This window comes from Brienomyrus brachyistius, chromosome 1, assembly GCF_023856365.1.
Source record: "Brienomyrus brachyistius isolate T26 chromosome 1, BBRACH_0.4, whole genome shotgun sequence".
Lineage (NCBI taxonomy): Eukaryota > Metazoa > Chordata > Actinopteri > Osteoglossiformes > Mormyridae > Brienomyrus > Brienomyrus brachyistius.
Genome location: NC_064533.1, coordinates 13,236,480 through 13,260,752, shown reverse-complemented (window position 1 = coordinate 13,260,752; position 24,273 = coordinate 13,236,480). Strand labels below are relative to the sequence as shown.

Sequence of the window (24,273 nt, the reverse complement as noted above, 5' to 3'; positions counted from 1 at the left end):
ACACACACACACACACAGTACATTTATTCATATCTTTACAGGACTGTCCATTCATTTCTATAAGCATCATAACCCTAATCCTAACAATGACAACCTAACAAAACACAAGCCTTTTGAGTTTCCCCTTTGTGAGCACCAAAAAAATGTCCCCACAAGGTAAAAAAAAAAAAAAAAACAGGTTTTTAATTACACTGCCATCCCACAGACAGATGAAACAGATGAAGAGCAGAAATGAGAAGAAAATGTATGTAGGGGATAAAGGAAGATAATTCTGTGTAATAAATGGAGGAAAATCCATCCGCAAACCAAATCAGCACAAGGTCCAGCCAGACCCAACCTCTTTATATTACATTGTACACAAAGACCCATAATACATAAATTACATAACCACTATGGCAGCTGCCATGTTCACAGACTAAATAGCTCTTGGTGGAAAGTGCTCTTCATTGAAAGAGCCTCCTGCTGTTATTCCTTAAACAAATGAGCACTGATTCAACAGAGAGGCCAAGACAGACCACAGCACTGTTTCAGGGGCATCATAAAACACAAAGACGAACAATAAAAAGATATAACTGAACTTTTATTGGATGTCTAAGGCTGTCCATGCATAGTCTAGAATGCTCATCACAGAAAATAGTCTACATATCCTGACACATCAAATTAGGGAAAATATACATTTGCAAATATAACTGGATTTAAAGGAGCAGACTTAATAAAAACATAAGCCTAAAATAAGCCTAATTTGAGTCATGAAAACCGAAATCTAATGCAGTTACTGCAGCCATAAAATACACCTGTTCTCCATATCATTAAGGGCAACACACCCCAGAGGCCTTTCCAGCAGAGTGACTGTCCGCGATTGATGTGGCATTAAAATACTCCATAGCAGCATACTCTCTTTATCTTGCTCGATTAAACTATGAATGGCTAGATTTGTCAGCAATGGAAAAGAACAAAAGAATATCTCATACACACTTGTAAACACTTGGATTGTATGTATACCTTCGCTTAAATCCATCGATATTTCTGAAAATCGTAGCACTTGGATATCAAACACTAGCTACAAGATGAAAAATCTCCACATTCCATAGGGAAAATAGGACATTTCTGAGAGAAATAAAAAAATACACTTTAATAACACATTTAATTCATTTAATAAGGTCTTAATGTAATAAATGTAGTACTGTATGACTGCAGATTTCAACAGAGTGCAGCAGTCAAAGATCGTCACGCCATGCATGACTACAAAAAGCCCCGTGATCTTCCATGCGGTTGAACCAAAATCAACAGGTTTAACTGTGACTCATAGCACTTTGGCTTGCAGAAGATATTCTTTGCTGCTGTGGAGTTTTGGTATAGAGGGGAAAACACTCAGTCGAACTGCTCCTTCATAGTGAGATAATACAGGACAACACCAGTGGGGAAACCCCAGGAAAGGCCCACAAAAGTCACCAACTGTGGCAGGCTAAGAAATTAACACCTGGAGAGTTTAATTTAGCCGTGCAGTGACTAACATGGTAACCCAGTTCTATCAGAACAAGTTTAACAATTACAGAGCATTGCGGGGCTTCGAACGACCTTCCTCTGCATACTGACCATCAGCGAGGCCTATTCACTGTACAAAACATTTACATTAAATATAACCCAACAAATTAAGGTGAAAATCCCATTACACCATACGGTTCTTTGTATGACACCTATAAAATACACCATCAAGAACATTCCTTATTTTACAGATCACAAGGTGCTTTAAAAGCTTTAAGGTCTCCCTGGCTACACAGGTCTTCCTGCGGCAGGCAGGGAGACCCCAGAAGCAGAAAAGGAGCGTGTGCGATGTAAGACACCGGTCTTCACACGAGGGTCCGCCTCCCGGGGCCTTCTGCACTTCCTCTACCTGGTCAGCTGACCGACCACCTTCAGGAGGGTCTTGTTCTCTTGCTTGAGCTGTTCATTTTCGTCCTCAAGGTCATCCAGGTCCTGCCGAGGGACAAAAAGAAATTTTGGACATTGGAATTTTAAAAAAAAAAGAAAAAAAGATGCTCTATGGATCGCTTTCCTCCAGCTGTAAACACAATCAGACCATGTAAGGCCATCAGCCAATAAGAAAGCAGTGCTGCACTGGTTAATTCAGCAGGTCATCCCAAAAAACCCACATCCACAGCGACCCCCCCGGGGGTCAGGTCCCCCACCCCTGATATAAGGTGAATAACAGTTCAATGTACAACTTGACACTGAAATTTCCCTCGGAAACATGCAAACAAACTTCACCTTGTAAAATCAGCCTGGTGTCAGTACACCAGCAAGATAAGGATCTATCATTTCTACAGGCTGCAGAGAAAATCCTGTCACTTGTAAAATAAAGCAATTAGTGGAACAAAGGACAGTCGAGCAGAATGATCAGAGTCAGAGCGGCAATGCAAAAATCATCTTTGTAAAGCGGGAAACGAATAACCCAGCAGATTGGATTCACTACTGGGCCCCTGAGCAAAGGCCCTAAAGCCCGACTGCTCTAGTGACTAACAAAAAAAATGTGTCACTCTGGATGAAAGTGGCTGCTAAATAAACAAATGAAACGTAAATGTAAAGAAATTACTGCTGGAGGGACGCTGTCAGTGAACCTGGAAAAGGCTGCAAATAAAAACTGACATCTAATTTTCATGTTTGCGGATAATTAAGGAGATTAGTCAGACGCTGCTACGAACACAAATGAGGCCATTAGATGGACAGTCAAATAAACAGACATTGTTAATACAATTACATATAAGCTAAATAAACAGTCAGATTTCAAATTTATTATTCAGAGGGAAAAAAATGAATTATGCAACAGATTAAAAAATACCTGCAAAAATCGGTCGTCATAAATGAAATGGTACATTGAGTTGAAAGACAGCTGATAGGCACAACCTACTACCTAAGCAATGCAGCCGTCATTCTCCCAGATCAAATGTGGGGGGCATTTGGTCCCCACTATGTAATATAAACCTAATCCCCACACACACACACTCACTCAGTAACACTTACAGCTCCCTTAAGTCCCACAAGTCAGGGAGAATCAGGTGACTTGTTTCGTCTGCATTTGAACAAACACTGGCACTTCATGTTTGGTTGGCAACGTTTCCAAAAAAGTTGGACTGCGGTATAAAATGTAAACAACAACAGAATACAATGATTTGCAAATCATATAAATCCATATTTAATTGACAATAGAACAAAGACAGCATATCAAATGCTGAAACTCAGGAAATTTATGCTCCGTTTGATTTTGACGCCAGCAAAACGTTTCCAAAAGATCTGGGACTGGGGCATGTTTACCACAGTGCTGCATCACCTCGTCTTTTAACAGCACTCTGTAAATGGCTGGGAACTTAGGAGAAGAGATGCTGGAGTTTTGAAAGTGAAATGTCGTCCCATTCTTGCCTGATATAAGATTTCAACTGCTCAACAGTTTGGGGGCTGTTTTGTCATATTTTTCGTTTCAAGATGCGCTTTTTCGTCTCAATGGGTGACAGGTTTGGACTACAGGCATCCCAGTCTAGCACCCGGACTCTGCTACTACAGAACTAGGCTGTTGTAATATGTACAGAATGTGGTTTGGCACTGTCTTGCTGAAAAATATGAGGAATTCTCTGAAACAGACGTTGTCTGGATAACATATCTCGCTCCAAAACCTGTACTTATCATTCAGCATTGGTGGTTTCTTGTCAGATGTGCACGCTACCCAAGCCATGGGCACTAATGCACCCCCATACCATCATGGATGCTGGCTTTTGAACTGACCGCTGATAACAAGCTGGATGGTCCTGCTTCTCTTTAGCCCGGGGGATGCGGTATCCATGATTTCCAAAAGGAATTTGAATTTTGATTCGTCAGACCACAGGAGTTTTTCATTTTGCCTCAGTCCATCTTAAATGAGCTCGGGCCCAGAGAAGTCCGTAGCATTTCTGGATCATCTTTAGATATGGTTTCTTCTTTGCATGGTAGATTTACATCCGGCATTTGTAGATGCAGTGACAAACTGTGTTGACAGACAGTGGTTTTCAGAAGTGTTCCTGAGCCCATGCAGTGATTCCCAATATAGAATTGCATGTTTTTAATGCAGTGCCTCCTGAGGACCTGGAGATCATAGCTATCCAACAGTCATTTTCAGGCTTGTCCCTTATGTACAGAGATTTCTCTGGATTCCTTGAATATTGTAATCATTAATATATTAATGACAATGAAATTCCCAAATTCTTTGCAATGTTACATTGAGGAACATTATTCTTAAATTGTTGCACTATCACTATCACAGTCTTCCACTGAGTGGTGAACCTCTCTGCCTCCAAGTCTCCTGGAGGCTCATACCCAGTCATCTTACTGGCCAATATTCCAACAGGTTTTGTTTTAGCATTACACAACTTTTCCGGTCTTCTGTTGCCGGCATCAAATTCAGCATTCATTTGTCATTAAACAATACAATTTCTCAGTTTCAACATTTGATAGTTTGTCTTTGTCCTATTTTCAATTAAATATGGTTTTATACGATTCGCAAATCATTGTCTATTTACATTTTACACAGCATCCCAACTCACAATGTGCCTTATTAACAGGATTAACACAGCTTAGTATTTTTGTTTGCACTTCAGGGCTGGAGATAAGTCATTTTTGACCATGAAGTACCTGTATGTATAAAAAAAAAGAACAAAACAAATCAGTCTATGGTACAATATGAATGAACAGGATGTACCTACATTTTTCTTGTGTCTGTGGCCACAAACCAGTGGCAAAACCACACAGTACCGCACAGCCAAAAATGAAGCTGGGGGAGCGATAATTGAAGTGGGGATTTAAATAAAAGCTGGCGCTTCAGTTTCATGGCTCATCTGATGGCAGCCCGCTGATGACATCACAAAGGGAAATGATGCTGAGGGGAGCCCGCTGATGACATCACAAAGGGAAATGATGCTGAGGGGAGCCCACTGATGACATCACAAAGGGAAATGATGCTGAGGGGAGCCCGCTGATGACATCACAAAGGGAAATGATGCTGAGGGGAGCCCGCTGCTGGTAGCGACCGTCCATCACAGCGTTTTCAAAGTGCGGAAAGGAAGATCATCATGCGAAAACGACAGATGTAACGGAAGTCAGGTTCGGGAGGAGAGCGGGCACTCTTCGCGGCCGCCCTGCCGGCGCTCCCGTCCTAGTCAGACCGGCCCCTCGTCACAGAACCACACACACGTACCCGATTCAGCAGGTCCACTTCCTCCCTGAGCTTCTCGATCAGATCGTCCTTTTCCTGGTGGGCCGCCAGCAGTCGGCTGTTTTCCTGTTGCACACTGGCGAGCTCCTGGAGACAGACACCCAGCACGTGAGAGCCAGAGGAGTCCCCCCACCCTGCAGCGTGAGCATTCTCTATCAGAGATACCCCCCATGTCCTCTTTTATCCTGTCATTCACTGGCATGACAAAGCTAGCCTAGGCTTCTTTAATGTACAATTTCAGGAAGATGTGCATTTCACATGGTCTCCCAATATCATGCTGGTTTCTTCCAGGTTATTTCACACAAATCAAATAGGCACCTCCAAATTGCCCATAGTATGTTACAGCATGTGCCCTGTGACAGACTGGCATCCCATCCAGAATGTTCCACAGCCCAGACCTGTGATAGGCTCCAGCCCCAAACCCCCCCCCCCCGCCAACCTTGACCAGCATCAGCGGTGGGAAGACAGATGGATGGTTGGAACACCACAACCTAAATTTCTTAGTAGATATCATCATGTACACAAAAGCTCTACCCTACAAGGATGAGAAAACAGCTAATTACCTATTTTCATATCCACAATTCAGACCTGAGACCCATATCAGCACATCTAAAAAGCACTTATTTTAGCAACCAATAAGGTTGATCTTTGAAAGTCACAAGGGAAATGACAGAGGGCAAAAGAGAATTTCAGATATTTACAGTTGCTCAAAAGGTCATCGCTGGTTGAAAAGTTACTGCAGTTTGGAAAAAAAAGTCCACTATCATAAAAACACCTAATTTTATTTTTCACACCATACCAGACACATACGAGTTGCTGGTTGGCCTTTTCATAGCATTTTCCAAAGGACAGCTGGCCTATCAATGCCAAGCCCTCCGCCAACCAAGGCCGAAGTGCATTTTTATGATTCCCAGGCGCCCAAGGAGAGTTTATTTTGTTTCACGCACAATAAATCCATGGCAAGAGATCATGAACACTTATGAATCATGGATGAAGAAAGGCAGACTGGGAACTGAACCCGAGTAGGAAGCCGCAGAAGGGCTCACGGCTCCCTGCCCTCGTACCGTCAGCCATAGGAATTACACTTCCAGGGTAAAAATACCAGAAAAACTACTACAAATCATAAATGAATCACTAAAAGATAAAATCAATGAATAATAAAAAGATCTGATTATGCTGAAGATTGATGGTCCCTTAATGTTACAGAGTTCCGCATGTGGACAGAGGGATGGGGGGGGCTCTCTGCTACCTTGACACCGTACCTTCTCCAGCTCCTCTACTCTTCTCTCCAGGCCGCTGTGACGGCTGTTCCCCTGCCGGATCTTGCCGTTCCCCCCAGGCTCCTCGTCAGCAGCTGGACTGGCCGCGCTGAGTCAGGGAAAACAGCAGCCATGAGACCACCGGCCTGAACTGAACATCACCCAGGTCACCTGCCTCACACCGCGATTAGACCGGTCCATGGGGTCACTACACATTAGTGGGATGACCACAGACATTCAGTAGGCAGTTCAGATGAAGTATGGTAGGGTGTTCGGTATGATGCAAGGTATGTTTTTCAGTATGAAGTTCAACTGGATGTTCAGTATGATGTAAAGTAGGGTGTTCAGTATAACATAGGACAGGCTGTTCAGTATAACGTAGGGTGTTCAGAATGAAGTACAGCAGGGTGTTCAGTATCACGTATGGTGGGATAATCAGTATAATGTAGGGTAGGGTGTTTGAAGTACAACGGGGTGTTCAGGATGTAGCGTATGGTGTTCAGCATGAAGTGTTAATGAGCATGAATATTTAAAAAAAATGATTAACTATGCAGTCAAAAAGAAGCCCCTTTCGAACGGCTAGCACTTTAACCATGATGAATGTATTGCCACAAACGCAACATTTCATTTTAAAAGGGCCTTCACTCTTCAGTCCCTACAAAAAAATCCTAAAAAATAAAGAACCACAACCATTCAAAAACCCCAACTATTACGTTCACAATTTTTTTTCATGATTTGACACCGATTTCTATACTTATTAAGAATGACCAAAACCATGGAATGATCCGGTCATGAACCAGGGTGCAAAGGTACCCTAACACACTGCCGGAGGGAACACCCAGGGCCAACCCGGAACCCCATGGATCAGGTCTATGCCGACCTCATTTCCTTACGATTTTACCTCAGATGAGTATTGTGCAAAGAGCTCACAGACAACTGCCCTCTCTGCAACCCAAACTAATAGGAGCTCAGACTGCCTGATTCCAAATGAGATTTTCTGAATCACATCCCTTCTTTTCTTTAAAAGGCTTACTGGCATATTCTATGAAAAGGGGATATTAGTGACTCCATAATACAGCACCAAATATTACATAAACAGAACACGTAACTCGCCTGGCCGCTGCTACAGTTATCGAGATGGTGTGTTTCAAGCAGGAACCAGCTAGAATCCTGGCCTGACCCAACTTTTTATGGTAAAAACAACATACTGTAATGAAGTTTTGAGACATTCATCGAGTTAGACAAAAAACAGCACATTCTGCACGGAGAGCGGAAAAATAAAATTAAGGAATGAGCCTTCAACCTGGCTCCTAAAATCCTACCGATATATTATCCCTGGAATTTATTTTCCAAGAAAAAGCCTTTAATCGTTAAGAATATAGATAAATTCAGCATGGAGCCTGCCTCACAGCATATATCCTGTGAGATGCCTTTGGTCGTTGATGGCGTTTTAGCAATGTACTTTTAAGAGAGGTAGTGGAGCCCTGTTTCGGTTAAAGAGCCATCACATGTGAGACATTGAAAGAGGCTACCTTTCTCGGCATATCACTGACTGGCTGTGGGTTATGGAATTGTGTCCAATCACCACACTCTGTTCCCTGTCCCTGAGCTGCCATTGTGCATGGGCCCTTAGAATGATCTGGATGAACGAAAGCATGGCGTAACACAGCACGTCAAGCGGGTGGCTAAGTGCCTGTGTGGCTGAAGGCCATGCAGAATTACGGGGAAGCCTGCTAACCACATTTCCGTAAGATGATGGATGTCCCTCCCCCATCAAATTAAAAGATAAAGAAAACCCCATTTGTACTTCATTCAAACCCTTTCGCTGCAGATGATGCATGAAACTTTACGTTTGGTTTAACACAGCTTGCCACTGTATTTGTTGTGTGTTGTGCATTTTTTTTTAAATAATTTTCAAAGTCATTCGTAAATCATAATCATTCGTAAAATAATTGCGGCTTTATTTTTTAGAAATGCACAAGACAACAATGTTAATTTTCGTTTACCGCTGTGACGCTAAACCAGACAACACAGAATTATTGCAGAGAAATTCGCTGTTGTCTGAAAATTATAGCTTTGGTAGATACTGTTATGGCAGCTGCTTCGCCTGCTGCCCTGGCAACAAACTGGAGGAAATTACACAAAAAAAAAAAACAAAAATAAAAACAAAATGTGTGTTCAAATTACAGCAATACTCGAGACTGCGGGGTAATTACTATATGAAACTGCATAAAAGTCCTCTGGCATTGTGGGAAAAGCTGCCTTTACTTTGGTAAAAAAAAAAAAATACATAAATAAAGGGAGAATTCGCTCCAGCAGTGTCATCTGCTGCAGTGATTACAGGCCCAGACTGACGGTCCCCTGTCTCAGCATAGAAAGCATGAACCCGGAGCCTCTCCTACTGGAGCCCCCCTAGACCCCCCAACCCCTCCAGCACTGAGCGCTTACCTTTTGTAACGGGCCGTCACGCCTCTTGGCGTCTCCTGCAAAACAAGAATGAAAAACAATTTGATAAGATAGACAGTGGCGTCAGGAGGGGGGCGACAGAGTGGCCGTGGGAAGGATACAAAAGCAAGACGGAGAAGGAACATTCTGAGGAACCGCGAACAGAGAGGGAGGATCACATGACAGAGGCGAGGACGCACGTTACAACCTGTCAGGCGCAGCCAAATGTAGGGCCTGATATCGTTCCCTTAAGTGAGGAAACTGATCTCTGACGTCCTTGAACTAGTTAGTGTGTCAAACTTCTGGATACAACTGCATTTTGTTTACTTGTTCACGTTACAAAATTACCGTCAAAGCCAACCATGTCAATCAGCTGCTACTGCCGCAGATTTCGGAGGAAAGCAGCTTTAACCTCTCCTGGAAACATTACCAGTGCATCGGAGGAAAGCATTCGGCAAGTGCACCGTCTCCACCACGCAAGCCAGCCAGCTGAAGTGAAAGAAACTCAGAGCATCTGTGCCGCTGCTGCAGAGTTTGGCTGCACAGTGTTCAGACCCAAATGCACTGAAGTCAATCTATTATACCAGGCAACTTGACAGAAGTGCTCAAGGACAATGAGGTGATAAGAAACAGATGCAAAACAGCAAGGCTGTTTGTCCTGCTGCTATACTCTTAGACTTGTCCTATTTGTGCAAAGTCATCGTGATTTATTCAATTAATTACTTTTTACATAAAGCTATCTATCCAAGATAGTTAGCAGACCCCTGTGTGATTTACAAGAGAAGAACTGGTTTACACAAAATGAATAAAATTAAAATCGCAAGATGTTTTGAACAGTTTAACCTATTTGATCACTGAATTTATGGATCATTATTAACACCAGGCAGAGCAGTAACACAGTGGATAGCCTGACACCGATCTCAGTGATCCTTGTTGGCTAGAATTCCTCTGGGTACTCTGTCATCCTGCCAGAATCCACAATCATGCAATGAGATCAACTGTCATTTCTAAATTGCACAGTGTATGTTCCCTATGACAGGCTGTTACCCCATCCAGGGGGTACCCCAGGCTGGCACCCCATGCTGCCTGGCATAGGCTCCAAACCGCACCACAACCCAGCACCGGAGAAGTGTTTGCAAGATGAACAGAGGGTTAAAATATTAGGTGACACTTTTCATTAAGTGCACCTTCATAATGCATCCATTATGCATTCATAGACCATTCATAAGCACCATGCAAGTGCACCTTAACATCCTAATATCCCTTAACAGCTTTAATATACAATAAACATTACATGATTATGCAGTTATAATGTTTGTTATTATTATATAATATCTGTTATTAATGTATATTACAGCTGTTAAGGGATGTTAGGATGTAAAAGTATACATACATGATATTTATGAATGTTTTCTGAATACTTAATAAATACATAATGAAGATGTACTGAACGTTTTATGAATGCAATATAAAAGGAATATGAAGGTGCCGTTAAAGCGTTACCAAATACAGTGGTACCTCGACCCATGAACAGTTCTGTTCATGAACAAATTGGGTTACGAACCAGATGTTCGAAAAATGTTTGTATTGGTTCGCGAACCGTGTATCAGGCTGCGAACACACAAACATCCCCCAAAAGCGCCCAAAGAACCACCAGAAGCACAAAGAAGTGTACATTATGCCCAAGAACGGTTGTGAAATGCATAAAAAAAACTTCATGTATGTCTTTACTATCTCTCTTCAGAGGTCAAATATCTGAAAAAAAGGGAGGTCTGTTATAGCGTTACCTTTCAGTGATTGATAAACATGTTTTTGATGATTTTTAACAGTCACATATCTATACATTTTCATAATCAATACTTCATTAATAAATTAAGTAACTCCTATTTAAATGTTATATTCTCGATTCTGCGTACTGTTTGTTTACAAACAAACAAAGAAGTTCATCGCCATACAACGCGTCGCATCACGATATGTACACAAAAAGTTTAGGTATATGAAAATAATGTACAGTATAAGAAAATAATCAATTTCGAAATTGTTTTTGACTGTTACTCAGTCTTCTAATGTTAATTGTTTCATTTTTTGAGGAGATGTTTTTTGCTTTTTTTTCCCTGTGTTTTGGCGTTTTTCGAGCGACCAGCCCGCCAACAAGCGTATGCTCAGTTGTCCTGTTTTATTTAATTTAGCATTATTTGTGTATAATTAAGGTTATTTTAATTTGTCTATATTCTTGGTTACATAAAACATTTAAAAGGTTTTGAGGTTTGAATGAATTATTTGTATTTACATTATTTAAAATGGGAAAAATTGATGCAGGTCACGAACTTTTCGGGTCACAAACTTAGTCCTCAAATGCATTAAGTTCGTGAGCTGAGGTACCACTGTACTAAGAACACACAAGAGAACGCCTGGAAAAACACTGTTTATTGTTATGGAAACGTAATCAAACATGGCTTGGATCTTTATGTCAATGCAATACATTCCACCACTATGTCATGGAATGAACACTAGCTCTGCTATTCGAGCTCCGGGCTGCTGATTCCCTCCTCACATGCTCTGAACTCCCATCCCATTGGCTGCTACCTGAACCAGCTGCCCCTCTTCTGCAACTCGTCATTCTCGCTTTAGAACTGATGGCACCATAGATTTAGCTACACTGATCACATGACCCCCCACCCCACCCCACACCACACCACACCTATGAGTACTGATTGAGTAAGCAAAACACTGATATGGGGGGGCGGGGGTGGGGTGAAACCAAAACAAAACAAAAACAAATCGCCCAGTTCCTTCTAGAAAGGTCTAGTCTCCAGTCTCCACCCGCATTATACCGCTAAGAACTTATCAGCTGGCACTGATCTCACCAGTGATACCACCGGCTGTTCACTTAGACCGCATAGATAACAGCATTCATGAGGCGGCCGTGCAGCGAGCTTAGCGTACAGGGGATGCCAAACTCCACACTGCAAAAAATCTAATCAAATCAAGTACTACAGTCAGCAACAGCACAGATAACGACACAACAGCAGAATTATAAACATCGACCTGTATTATACATGGCTTTGACAGACAGATGGGAGGGGACACAATGCACGGGATGCTCCGCTGGTGCACGACGGGGTAGCGTTTCATTAAGCGCCCAATGACTCCCAAGGAGTGCACCCCGCCTATCAGAACACTTACTGCGCAGCCGTACTGGTTCAGACGGCCGTATGCAGAGCTCAGATGCTGCAGACTGACCATCAATCCCAAAGAGCACTACAATGCGTTTATATTTCCATATGGAAAATGTAGAAATCTAACTAAATCTACAAGTCCATCCATCTTGCCTCTAATTGCTTATTCAGTACAGAGTAACGGCATCCTGGAGCCTGTCCCAGAAAGCTCAGGGTGCGTGACCTGGGATAACCTGGACCAGATACCAGGCCATCACTGACTTATAAATACTGCTGATCAAATATAACAAGATACGTAACCTTCAGAGCAGGCTTCACCTCATTATATATACACACCTTCTGGCCCATATGTACATTGTGCTCCTATACCGCTACAGAAACACAACAGCACTGCATATATATGTACTGCAGAAGTGCTCATCTCTCTCAGTGTGGCAGAGGATGAGAAACTGAGCAGGTCACCCAGTTCATGGAGACAGAGCACCGAGATATCTCGACTGTCCAGCTCGCGCTCCTACCACCGGCGGACTGATCAGCACGTTCACGACCACCAGCCACTAGAGGGCCATGCGAGATCGCAGAGACAGTAAAGCCCCCTGGGAGAAGGCAGCGATGCTAAGGGATCAAAGATCAGGCCTGTGGCGTATATGGCTGAATGTGCTACAGTGCTACAATACGTCTCTGTCCGAGGGTGGGTAGTGGGGGGGGGCGGTGATTGATTTAGCTTTATTCAGCCATAACCCCATAGCACAAAGCAGACACATTCCGGAGTGACGTGGTCCCACCCAGCGGCAGCACGCCGATTCGCACCAAGAACACCTCAAAGAAATGATTAAAAACAAACTCACTGAACTGGCACTGAGGTCCCCACGGAGAGTCCCATCCACACAAATATTTCCCATGACTGACCTCATTCAAAGAGCTTTGATTACAATATAATTAAAATGCATGCAGCACGGGGGTCTCTTTGCGTGTAGCTCCAAGCAAAGTGGAAAATGTAATCTGACTGCTTCAGAAATCCCCCCCCCACCTCCAAAAGAAGAACATGCAAGCAAACAGCAGGCTAACGGGGGAGCTGATGCGAAACAAAGCAGGCCAGCTTATTTAGGGGGAATGGGGGGCGGGGGGCTCCTTCACATCTCCTGTGTGGGAAGAAAATTCCAGGCATGGCTAATTCTTAAGACTGAAAACTTTGAGTTGTAATGTGACGTGCTCTCCAGTAGGGGGAGAGGGCACAAAGGCAATATGCATTTGGGTTTCAGACAGGATTTTAGGTGTTTTTAAAGACTTCGCCTGTTTACGCTTTCTATGACACAAGATGTTCAGATACCTTATCTGTTCAGAACAAGCGGAAGATTCCACAGTTCGGTAGGCAACAGCAGACAGGCAGAAGGGAAGCCACTGCACAGCCCAAGTGGCTAAAACCCAAAAACATTAGGGTTCAGAGAAAACATCTCGCACTCCCTCTCCCTCCTGACCTACCCCTCACATTACATCCTTCTGCACGCCCAACAGAGAGATGACAATTACAAACACATGGCCACAGATGAGGTGGGCTCTTTAAACAGGGGTACAAACAGCCCAACCGGCATCACATACTTTGCTTATTGAAAAAACAGCAACAGAATCTAAGTACTACCTTTCATGGACTTCTCCTCACGGGCAAAGACCTTTTTTTAATAACCAAACATTCCAAAATAGCCAACAATGCAGTCGACCATATTTCCTTATACCCATTTACATAATACAGTCCAGAACAGCCCACACAATTCTAAGAACAGGTGCCTTTGGCTTTCTGAGAATATTACGGGGGAAACAAAAACATTAGATATGCGCAGGGCTTTCAAGAAAGGCGGGGATTTTAGTGCCACAGAAATCAAATCGGAGATCAAGATGGGGGGGACGGAATTCAAAGAGCGACAAATGTTTTGGCAAGGTGCTGCATCAAAAAACGCATTCGGACTCTGGAATGTTCCACGTGATTCTGTTTTTGAAAGAGCTCCGGGATTATGGTTGCTGGTTTTAGTGTACGGTGCACATACTTTAGAGAAGCAGAGCTAGCTAACTGGTAACATATGGGGAGAAAGACCAAGAAAGCATCTCCTTCTGGTAAAAGGAGAGATGGAAGATTGCTTGTCAAGGAAGCACAGTGCTGTTTTCATAATATGTGAGTTGATAAAGGACGATAACAGCAGATGATGAACGTAGAAGCGACTATTTGGTTGAACAGATGATGTTGCTATTGCTGCTAAAACCCCTGTGAGCACAGACTAAACAAGCCACAGGCACAGACAGATATGAGGTCACATTGAAGCGTACACAGAGATACTAGCATCTCAGAGCAGGCACTTTTCTTTAAGAGATTACACTGTACAACTGCCACATCTTCAGGGTCTCAACAGAACATATGGCAACAAAAACTCCTCAAAGAAAAACTAAACACAAAAACCAAAATCGAAATAAGAAACCCTCTGCTCTTTGTGATTGAAATGGGCTGTTAATCAGACCATATGTCACGTAGCAGGTTAACTGTTTATCTGGATGGGACGCAAAGCTTCCTTCTGAGACATTTTAGATGTTTTCCACATTCATGACAGCCTTAATTTATTGCAGCAGGCGCCATAAAAGCGTTCAGTAAAAAGTCACAGTTTCAAGTCTGTTCAGTCCTAAAAAAGTAAAACTCTTATTTGGAGGGATTTGTATGAGTCACATTTCGGCAAACATCTGAGAGAAAACAAGACGCCCACGGTTTATGAAATTCGACATTTCACTTCACCTGCCTGGACTTATGCCGACAGAGATGGCAAATGAAACAGGCGAACCACGAATGAGGAAACAAGCGCGAGAAGATAACAGAAGAGCTTCACTCTGGCAGCGGGATCACGAGCCAGGAATTTCCAGCAATTGATGCTGCCTGAGTAAACGGTCCGCAATTTGGTGGGCAAAGTGAGGTCGGAAATGGTTTGTCAGCGAGGAGGTCAGCAGGCTGTAGGCGACACACTGCTGGAGTGAACAAGGACTGCACGGATCAAAGCCCAGCTCAGTAAAGCAAACTGAATCGTGAGGGTCGGAGGATATTCAGAACACGTTTTATAGAGAAGCTCAGAGTCTCATTTTTACTGCCAGCCTATGACATTCCAGCCCTGTTCTGTAGCTTTCCTTCTTCTAAAGGCTGCTGTCAGTGGAGTGAGGCTCTAAGAGGCCGTGAGTATCACATGCATGCTACACGAAAGCTGGCCTGGATCAGTATGTCAAGTTATTGTAATTAATAATGCGATTAAAGCACTGGGAAATTGCTGGAGCTCCAGTTAAGTTCTCTGGGGGAGACAGTTTAACGTCAAACAAACGCTTGCTAGTGATATTTCGCAGAGACCTCCTTTTGGCCTGAGGACAAAGCCAGGATGCTTTTCTGAAGCGAGACATCAGGATATTTAGTCTTGCAAAAGAACTCATTACTATTTTATGGTATATTTAGCTGACGCACACAGTCTAGCTGTGTCGGTGCTATATAAATAGTATCTTTAACAGATGAATGCTCACGTTAAAAACGTGCATTGTTACTGCAGACCTGATAGGCCTGAAGCACAGCGCTGCTTCGCTGCTCACTGGAGGAATCTCCAAGGAGCAAAAACGACGCAAATACAACGTATTTACGACGCAAATACAACGTATCACCTCGGATATTCTTAGAGAGCCACTCAAGCAGCCTGACTAATGACGTATACCCTCATTCCAGGTTCCTTGTCGCTTTCCTGCTCCTGCTACATTATAAGTGAGGATGGGTACATGACAGCACCACATCTGCAGGGAAAACACACAGACGTCCATGACCAACCATCAAAAAGGTCACCAAAAAAACAAAAAGTAAAACCACTCTGGAGAAACGACAGATGAAAGCCACTTTTGCTATCTGCTTTGCCGTAATGCTAATAAAAGCCAAATCATTCAAGCCACGAGGGGATTCCAAACGTCTTTCTAAAGAGCGCCGTTTCCCCCAGATGCCTGGATGACCGTGAAGTAAATTCACACATGAACGCTCTGTGCTCCATTAGAAGCAGCTAAGCATTTTCAGCGTAAACTGTCCCGGCCCCCCACCTTCCGAGGCAGGGAGTGTGCCTGTTAAACCCTTTGCTGTTGATATCCATTACCCTGCAGATTGAATCCAGACCCAGCCCTGAAGTGGAGGTAAAGGTGGTCGTATATTTCAAATGAAAATCGACAGAATCTACGTCGTTTTTGGCAATACAATGTCGTCTCGGGGTTGGTCAGCAGGACTTAATTAAGCATGCTTTGCACTGTGCCTCACTTTAAACAGTTTAAATTAGTATGTGTATTCAAGTATTCATACTGATAGTAAATGTAGTGCCCGTGCAATTTTTGCCGAGGAAGGCATGTGTTAAATTAGTGTGTAACCGCCAGCGTCGTTTAAATTGTTGGCTTCCCTGTCCATACTGCTGATAGTGTTAAGCCAATTGATAATAAAGAGAGCAGGTTCCATTTTAAAATGACTCTCGCACTTGCATTGATACGTTTATTTGCTCTCTGATTGTGGGTCTGCTGCAACAAAAACATTCTGGGGTTGTGGCATTACAAAGCACATGCGTCGTTTTAAGTATGACATAGGACGAACAAGGCGGCGGTGGCGTCTTAAGTACGACATAGGACGAACACGGCAACGGCATCGTCTTAAGTACGACATAGGACGAACAAGGCGGCGGCGGCGTCTTAAGTACGACATAGGACGAACAAGGCGGCGGCGGCGTCTTAAGTACGACATAGGACGAACAAGGCGGCGGCGGCGTCTTAAGTACGACATAGGACGAACAAGGCGGCGGCGGCGTCTTAAGTACGACATAGGACGAACAAGGCGGCGGCGTCTTAAGTACGACATAGGACGAACAAGGTGGCGGTGTCTTAAGTACGACATAGGACAAACAAGGCGGCGGCGGCGTCTTAAGTACGACATAGGACGAACAAGGCGGCGGCGGTGTCTTAAGTACGACATAGGACGAACAAGGCGGCGGCGTCTTAAGTACGACATAGGACGAACAAGGCGGCGGCGGCGTCTTAAGTACGACATAGGACGAACAAGGCGGCGGCGTCTTAAGTACGACATAGGACGAACAAGGCGGCGGCGGTGTCTTAAGTACGACATAGGACGAACAAGGCGGCGGCGGTGTCTTAAGTACGACATAGGACAAACAAGGCGGCGGCGGCGTCTTAAGTACGACATAGGACAAACAAGGGAGCAGCATCGTTTTTAGTATGTGATAGATTCGCACCAACGTCTTCGATTTTGTTTTGTCCAGACATCATTTGAAGTATACACCCAGCTTAAACCATGCACCACGAGATGCCTCTCTAGCGGAGTGAGAAGTTGGAGAAGCTGAACACCCGGCTGGTCATTTTCACTCAATTACGGTGCCGTGTCAGAGAAAGCAGCCAATTAGACCCGCAAATGTCGACCTGCAGAGCCACAGATGAATTAGGACAATATGAAGAACTGACTTGCTGGCTTGGGACCTTTTAGGTAAGAAACTCTATGAAATGATTGGGTCCACAAGCACTTTATGGTTACAATGTCATTATAAATAAAAATATATTTATATATTATAAATATATAAAACAGCTGCCCCTAGCACTTCCATTCTAGAGGATCCTCCCAATTGATGTAGGCCTCTCACACCACTTCCTGCAGATCTGGCAACAGCAATTATACTTCAAGTATATTTATTTAGCAGCAGCTTTTACCCAGAGCTACATACAGAGGAAGATAATATATCAGCAACATCTGATTGTGTGACTACTGATGCCATCACAGCAGGCACACCTCCACCAGCATGAGATTCAAGATATTGGGTGAATCTCAATGCCAAGAAAGCAAAGATCGTACTTGTGGTCTTGGCAAGACCGGTCTTGCTAAATCGCTTTCCAAGAATGAACTTGGGGCACAATGAATCATGGGATTGGTCTCATTCAGCGAGGATGCAACTGATGCATCCTTCATATTTGAGATGGAGCAAGATCATCATCCAGGGATTTTTACCGTCCTCTGTACTTCTGTTTTTAGGTATTGGAATTGATCTTCGGCAATAGAAAATTGACACGTAGGCGTTGGCATGTGGAAATAAGAGAGCGCCCCCGGTAGGTAAGGCACACGGCCTTCCGAAATGGGAGCGCAGACAGGAGGAGACGGCCTCCCTACCTCGGGATCCGTGCTCATGGACTCATTCTGGAACGTGTTGTGCTGCGTCAGAGCCTCGTCATTCTCTCGCTCCTTGTTGCTGCAGTCATCATCATCCAGCTCGTCCAAACTCTAAAAGGAGATGAAGGAGAAGTTTGCCTGAAGGCAGATTCTAAAAGGATTCAGCTACAGACCATCAACCCTCTTCATTCTGGCTGTACTCACTATCAGCATAAGGAATAGGATAACAAACCCGCCACTAGGTGTCATTCCCAGCCAAAGACATTTTTCTGGGTGCACAGTGCCTGGCACCTGGGGACACTATCCCCCCCCCCCCCCCCCCCTTGGGCCCCGGTTCCATATGTGTGGAGTTCCCACTGCTCATTCATGGGTCTTCTCCCAAGGTGTCTATAAATTACCCTTAGGATATGCTAGTGAGGTGTGAGCGCCCTGTGATGGACTGGCATCCCATCCAGGGCGACCCCATGCCCTGTGCTTCCGACAGTCACCAGGCTCACTATTACACTGAACTGGTAAGGTGGTTATGGAGACAGACTGATGGATTCCTTACTGCTGCCAGAACTGCCATTACTCAGATCCATAAATTACTGACATAAATTTCATCAAACTATAATAAATGTCAGAGAAAAGAGTTTTTTTTATTCCCTACAATACAGCTTCTATTGTGGCATTTGTAATTGGAATATTCAACCTTTTGAAAATTATTTTTAAAATGAAGACCAAACAGGCATCATTCACTACAGAAAGTACAGTATAAAACGGGAACAGTGAGGCGGATCGAATTTAAAAAACCTGCTGACAGCTGAACTCTGAAAATCCACCCACAGAGGCATGATGCTGGCTACAGTCCGGTTTTACCTGCTAAGGCCTCCAAAAAAAGCCAAGATGAGCAGGTACTGAAACGCCACAGGTGACCTTATAAGGGCAAAACAAGCATGAGGCCATCTGCAAGGCCTTTGAAGCCAGCAGCTTATTACCACACCCCAGTAAAGGCCAGCATTCTTCTTCGGTGGTCAGGAATGCTCCTCCCACATTCTCACATGGCGTTTAAAGCCATGTTCAAGGCCGACGGCCTGTGGGCCACATCCTTGGGCGAGTGTGAGACGCAATATTTGATGGACAGACACTTGTCCGTCTGGATCAGGTGAAGAAACCGTCTTAGTTTGAGGGCTCTTAAGAAAACGCATGCAGGATTAAGTGCTCAGCAACACACGCACTTCATACAGGTGAGAATGTCATTAGTCACTCCGGGTGTCTTTACCATTTTCAAGGGCAAGGAAAATGACACACAGCAAGCAGAATCAGGGCTATTTCGCTTGGGCTGGTTCACGCATGTTACAGAGCACTCAACCCACAGACAACATCTCTCCTGGAACAGAACCCAGAAAAACGTGATTAAGATCATACTTTACAGAGGCGACCCAGCTTGCCAACGAAACAGAGCTATAATGGCGCTAGACGTCAACCCAGGACATGAACTGTACAGTAAACCCAGTAATGAAGCAGTAATTACACAAATGCGGGGGTGGAGGGTTCAAAGACAAGCAGCTGACTCGAGATCTCAGCTCCTTCCTGCTTACACTAGTGTGGCTGCGTCAGCGTCACCCACCGCAATTCACCATGTGTTTACGCCGCCTGAACATGGTGAAACCCGAGATTCATCATCAGAGGAAAACGCTAATTCAGAAACACTACAGGTAATTCAACCCAGCTGGTAGAAAACAGGATGTATCAAAAAATAATAAATAAAACATACCGCAATATGGCAACAGGAAATAACAAAGCCTCCCTGACAACCATATAGGCATAAAATAATAGAAGCATTGTTGCATAACCCATCATCAAGCTAATAAAATGACTAATTTATGAAAACAATTACTTTATTTAGAACTGTATTCAGAGTTATTATTAGCTAACAAGAGTACAGAGGCTCATCCTTGGTTTAAGCTCCTTAAAGCAGAGATAAAAAACAGCCACCACCAGTAACTGATGATACCCAAGCATCCATTCGGGCTGTAGCAAGACTACAGCATGTGTTTTGTCTACACAAAATAACTGCCTGACATTATTACAAGGCAAATCACATCCCTCCATCAGGAGTACACTGGATTATGGGATAGTGTTTACATTAACAGCATACAGCTTGAAAGGCTTGTCTGGTCATTCATCAGATCCACAATAAATTTAAGTGAGGCTTCATTGGATCCTTCAACCCAGCCTAGATATGCTCTCCAGCTTTACTAGGGGTCGTATATATCAACACATACTACAGCTGGTGAATGTGCCAAGGCTAAAGACTGGCATCCAGTTGCTCTGCATCTCGGTCACTGCGATTCGTCCCTGGCAGACGGCAGATGAACACTGTAGTGCAAAGGGGCCACCACAATTCACCAGAACGAGAAATGCACTAAGTGCAGGTTTGCATAACAAACGACATTCATAAAATGAGCTTTGTTTTCACTGGGTGACCAAATGCCCTCGTAGACCACAGCTCAGAAAATAATCATTCCACTGGCCATTGTTTAACAGCGGAAATTTACCCGAGAGTCCAGACCGTATGTAGAGGAGCAAGCGAGTTCTTAGTTTAACTTCAAACTTAGAGGTCTTCAGAAGAGATGCAGATGATCAGCTCCATTGTTAAGGGACTGTTTTAAAGCTACTATTTTCAACATTATTACTTGCGTAACATGAAACAGCGAATTCAGCTATGGTGATCTTAATCGAGGTTCCATCACATTTGCTGGAGAGGAGGCTGCATACCAGAAGCAGAGCTCGGGTCATTATGTTCTCAGCTTACAGGCCTCACCAACATTTCCTGTGCATTTCTTGTTAACCTTTGGGACTTGCAATATGGGTCAGATTTCTGCATTTACTTACATTACTCTAAAAAGCTGCCATAAGAAAAAGCCCAACCAGGAGTTACATGACGCTAAAAGCAGCACGGTGAAACCGCAGATCTTTAATCAGTCTTGTTACATATGGATCGCTGGTGCTGGACTAAAGAGTCATACAAAAACCTGCATTCTTTGCTAAACATCCATAGTTATTGTGGGTCTTCAATGTCCATAGGACCAGCATGAATGAATCCATTTACCCATAATTCCCCGGCTGCTCACTTCCACAGGGGTGCTAGGCTGGACTCTGTAGCAGGTGGCTTTCAGTGCCTACTGGGGACAGTTGTCATCTCTCCACCCTGTGCCATGACGCTACCAACACTTCAGCTGGGGTCTCATTCATTGGTTGTCACTCCCAGCTTGCATTTGCTGCCATTAATGAAATTGTTAACAGGAGGACATTTTCACAGCCATCTGAAGTAACCAGCATGTACACAACAATCACAGAAAATTCTCATAACATGGTAATTGCTAGACATTTGACAAATGCACAAGACATAAAAATCCCAATTTGAGGACAGGGTGGGAACAGAATGTCCTACTGGTTTGCTTGCTTGTTCGCTTTCTTGGCTGCCGTGTTCCACTGCAAAGCTTGTGATTTAGAGGTCTGATAGTGAGAATTAGCCCAAAGCCAAAAGAGTTTGGCTCCAAGAGGCTTACATTCTTACAAGGGCCCCAACCACTTCTATTTGAAAGAAAAATGTCATGCGACCCCCCCCCCCTCAAGAACACAGACAGCTCACATGCACACTGAACCTTCCCCAAGGAGGTCTGTGCAGACAGTGAATCCTCAAATCACCCTCCATAGAATTCCTCTGTTTCTGTTGTTTTTAGACAAAGGATGCATATGGAGTAACACGCACATGGGTGAAAATGCAAGCAAAGTAACATGCATGTGGCTAAAAATGCACATGGAGTCACCAACAGAAACAGAGTCAATAATTAAAGTTACTAATTTTGGCATCAGCATTGTCATCTAAGTTTGATCTAATGCACTCTGAATGCTCTGGCAGACAGCCCCAACATTCCTCAGAGGATTTCAGCCCTCAGACACACGCAGAACACGAAGACCAAAGGATGCTGCCTGACCATTTAATTCACCTCTAGAAAAACAGCTACCACTGCTCAGGATAGCACAACATGCCAAGATCTTTTATTAAGCCATAAAAACTTTAACAGTATATTAATATGATATTAATGAGGAACAGAGACAATGGGGAGGATCATAAAAAAAATTATGGGTGTAATGATTCTGCAAATCCACAGTTCAGTTCAGACCTCAATATGTGAGCCATGGTTTGGTTCATGTGTCATTTTTTTGCGTGTATTTTGTTTGGGGGGGGGGAGTAATAAGAATTCTGGGATTTATTAATCACCAGCAAACAGAAGAATACTAAAGAACTTGTTAGATCCCCTTAACGTCACATTAAATAACTACGTAAACAAAAATAAATTACTATACTCTACTGGTTAACCACAATGTTCCCTCACCGCTGACTTGAATGTACCCAGGTGCTCCGCATTATCCATCTTGAGCTAATGGAATTAGCCTAGCTTTTACCACTGGTGTGATCACTCGATTACGACTGGACCAAAATAACCAAGTGACACACAGTTGGCTTAATGTATAATAACTACAAAATATGTGACCTGTGCTGGCAAAATGAGTGATTTTTAGATTCTCCTTTTTTAAACCTTCAAAATGATGTACGGTTTGTTGGAATCGGACAAAAAATGACCGAGTTACATCCGTTAGAAGATTTATAAAATCGAGTTCTATTGGTTCAGAGTGATGTCATTGGAAATTCTATGCAAAATTTTAGAAAGTATGCGAGCCTCGCTTCACGGTGATACCAAACAATCGGTGGGGGGATTCCCAGTCATGTTGCGAGTGAGTGGAGAAAAACACGGATTTTCTAAGAAAATTTAAGATAAAGGACTAATTTCTGAAGACAAAGCCCGTACAAAACATTCAAATTATAATGGTTCAAGGTATTTATTTGCTATTTTGATTATTAGGATCGATAGATGATCACTTAATGGACTCATTTTTGGGGAAAACCTCAATTTCAACGAAAATTAACTTTGACATTTTTGACTCTAGCTCATAATTAGCCTGTGCGCATTCCAACTCATTTTGCCAGCACGGGTCACATATACAGTTTGACCTAGCTTTAAAAAGAATAAGAATTTACGGCATTATAGATTTAATTGTGAAATGAAAAATGAATTTAGTAACATTAGCTGACTCAGCAGCGAGGGTGGGAGGTTGTGGGGGGGGGGGGGGGGTTGATATCATGAGATTGTGAATGTCTGTATCTCAGTTTCAGTCTCGGTTTCAGAACTGTTACACCACCGATCATTACTAAACATAAAACACATAGGAGGGAAATTCAGTGATGGACTGGGCAAACCAGGCACTTCAGACACCAACACCTTTTACCACTGACACTCCAACAGCTTCCAACAATAAGAGCAATGACTGCTGCTGGAAAGTGGGCAGCCAGTTGCGTTTGATGGAGAATGAGAGTCTGCCCATGCTAATCCCACGAATGTAATACACCATCCATGCAGATCCACTCCTCAAAAAGCCCAACACGTGGCTTCCAGTCGGTGCTTTTCGGAAGACGACCCTCTGCCCAGAAAGCCTGCTTCACTACTCCCTGAGCGAAGCTCAGTTGCACCATTCTGCATCCTAAAACAGTCCAAAAGGTCTGTCGGAGTGTGAAGATCTGTTTTCAGTTCCTACACTGAGCTGCAGGAGTCCACCAGACTCCCTCCCATGATTCCATCTCAAGTCTGTTAGTTTGCAGTATTCAGCCAACTGTGTGTGGATAGTTTTTGGAGACCTGGGAGGAGCACAACAATAAATCTAAAAGGGTAATCCACAACAGCAGGGATAACACTATTCTCCCCCAACCAGATCCCACACACATATATGCACCACGGTCTTCAAAGGCTCTGATCCTTTTTAAGAAGCCAGCGGTCCCCATGAAGCCCCAAGCTGTCCAACGACCGAAGAGCAGCAAACATTTATCTTTTACGTTTCACA

At 43.6% G+C, this 24,273-nt stretch overlaps 1 protein-coding gene across 3 annotated transcripts in view; it reads right to left on the bottom strand.

Moving 5' to 3' along the window:
- Positions 1 to 561: 561 nt before the first annotated feature.
- pawr (PRKC, apoptosis, WT1, regulator) overlaps positions 562 to 24,273 on the bottom strand; it is a 44,345-nt gene continuing 20,633 nt past the window's right edge. For 2 of the 3 annotated variants that reach the window (XM_049016998.1, XM_049017007.1), the window contains exons 3-7: positions 18,328 to 18,438; positions 8,947 to 8,981; positions 6,502 to 6,607; positions 5,222 to 5,326; positions 562 to 1,977 (exon numbers count right to left, since the gene is read on the bottom strand). In XM_049016998.1, the coding sequence (XP_048872955.1) occupies positions 1,891 to 1,977; positions 5,222 to 5,326; positions 6,502 to 6,607; positions 8,947 to 8,981; positions 18,328 to 18,438 (444 nt within the window). In that variant the 3' untranslated portion in view covers positions 562 to 1,890. The remainder of the gene's footprint in view (positions 1,978 to 5,221; positions 5,327 to 6,501; positions 6,608 to 8,946; positions 8,982 to 18,327; positions 18,439 to 24,273) is intronic. The other variant, XM_049017017.1, reaches the window with a different exon arrangement.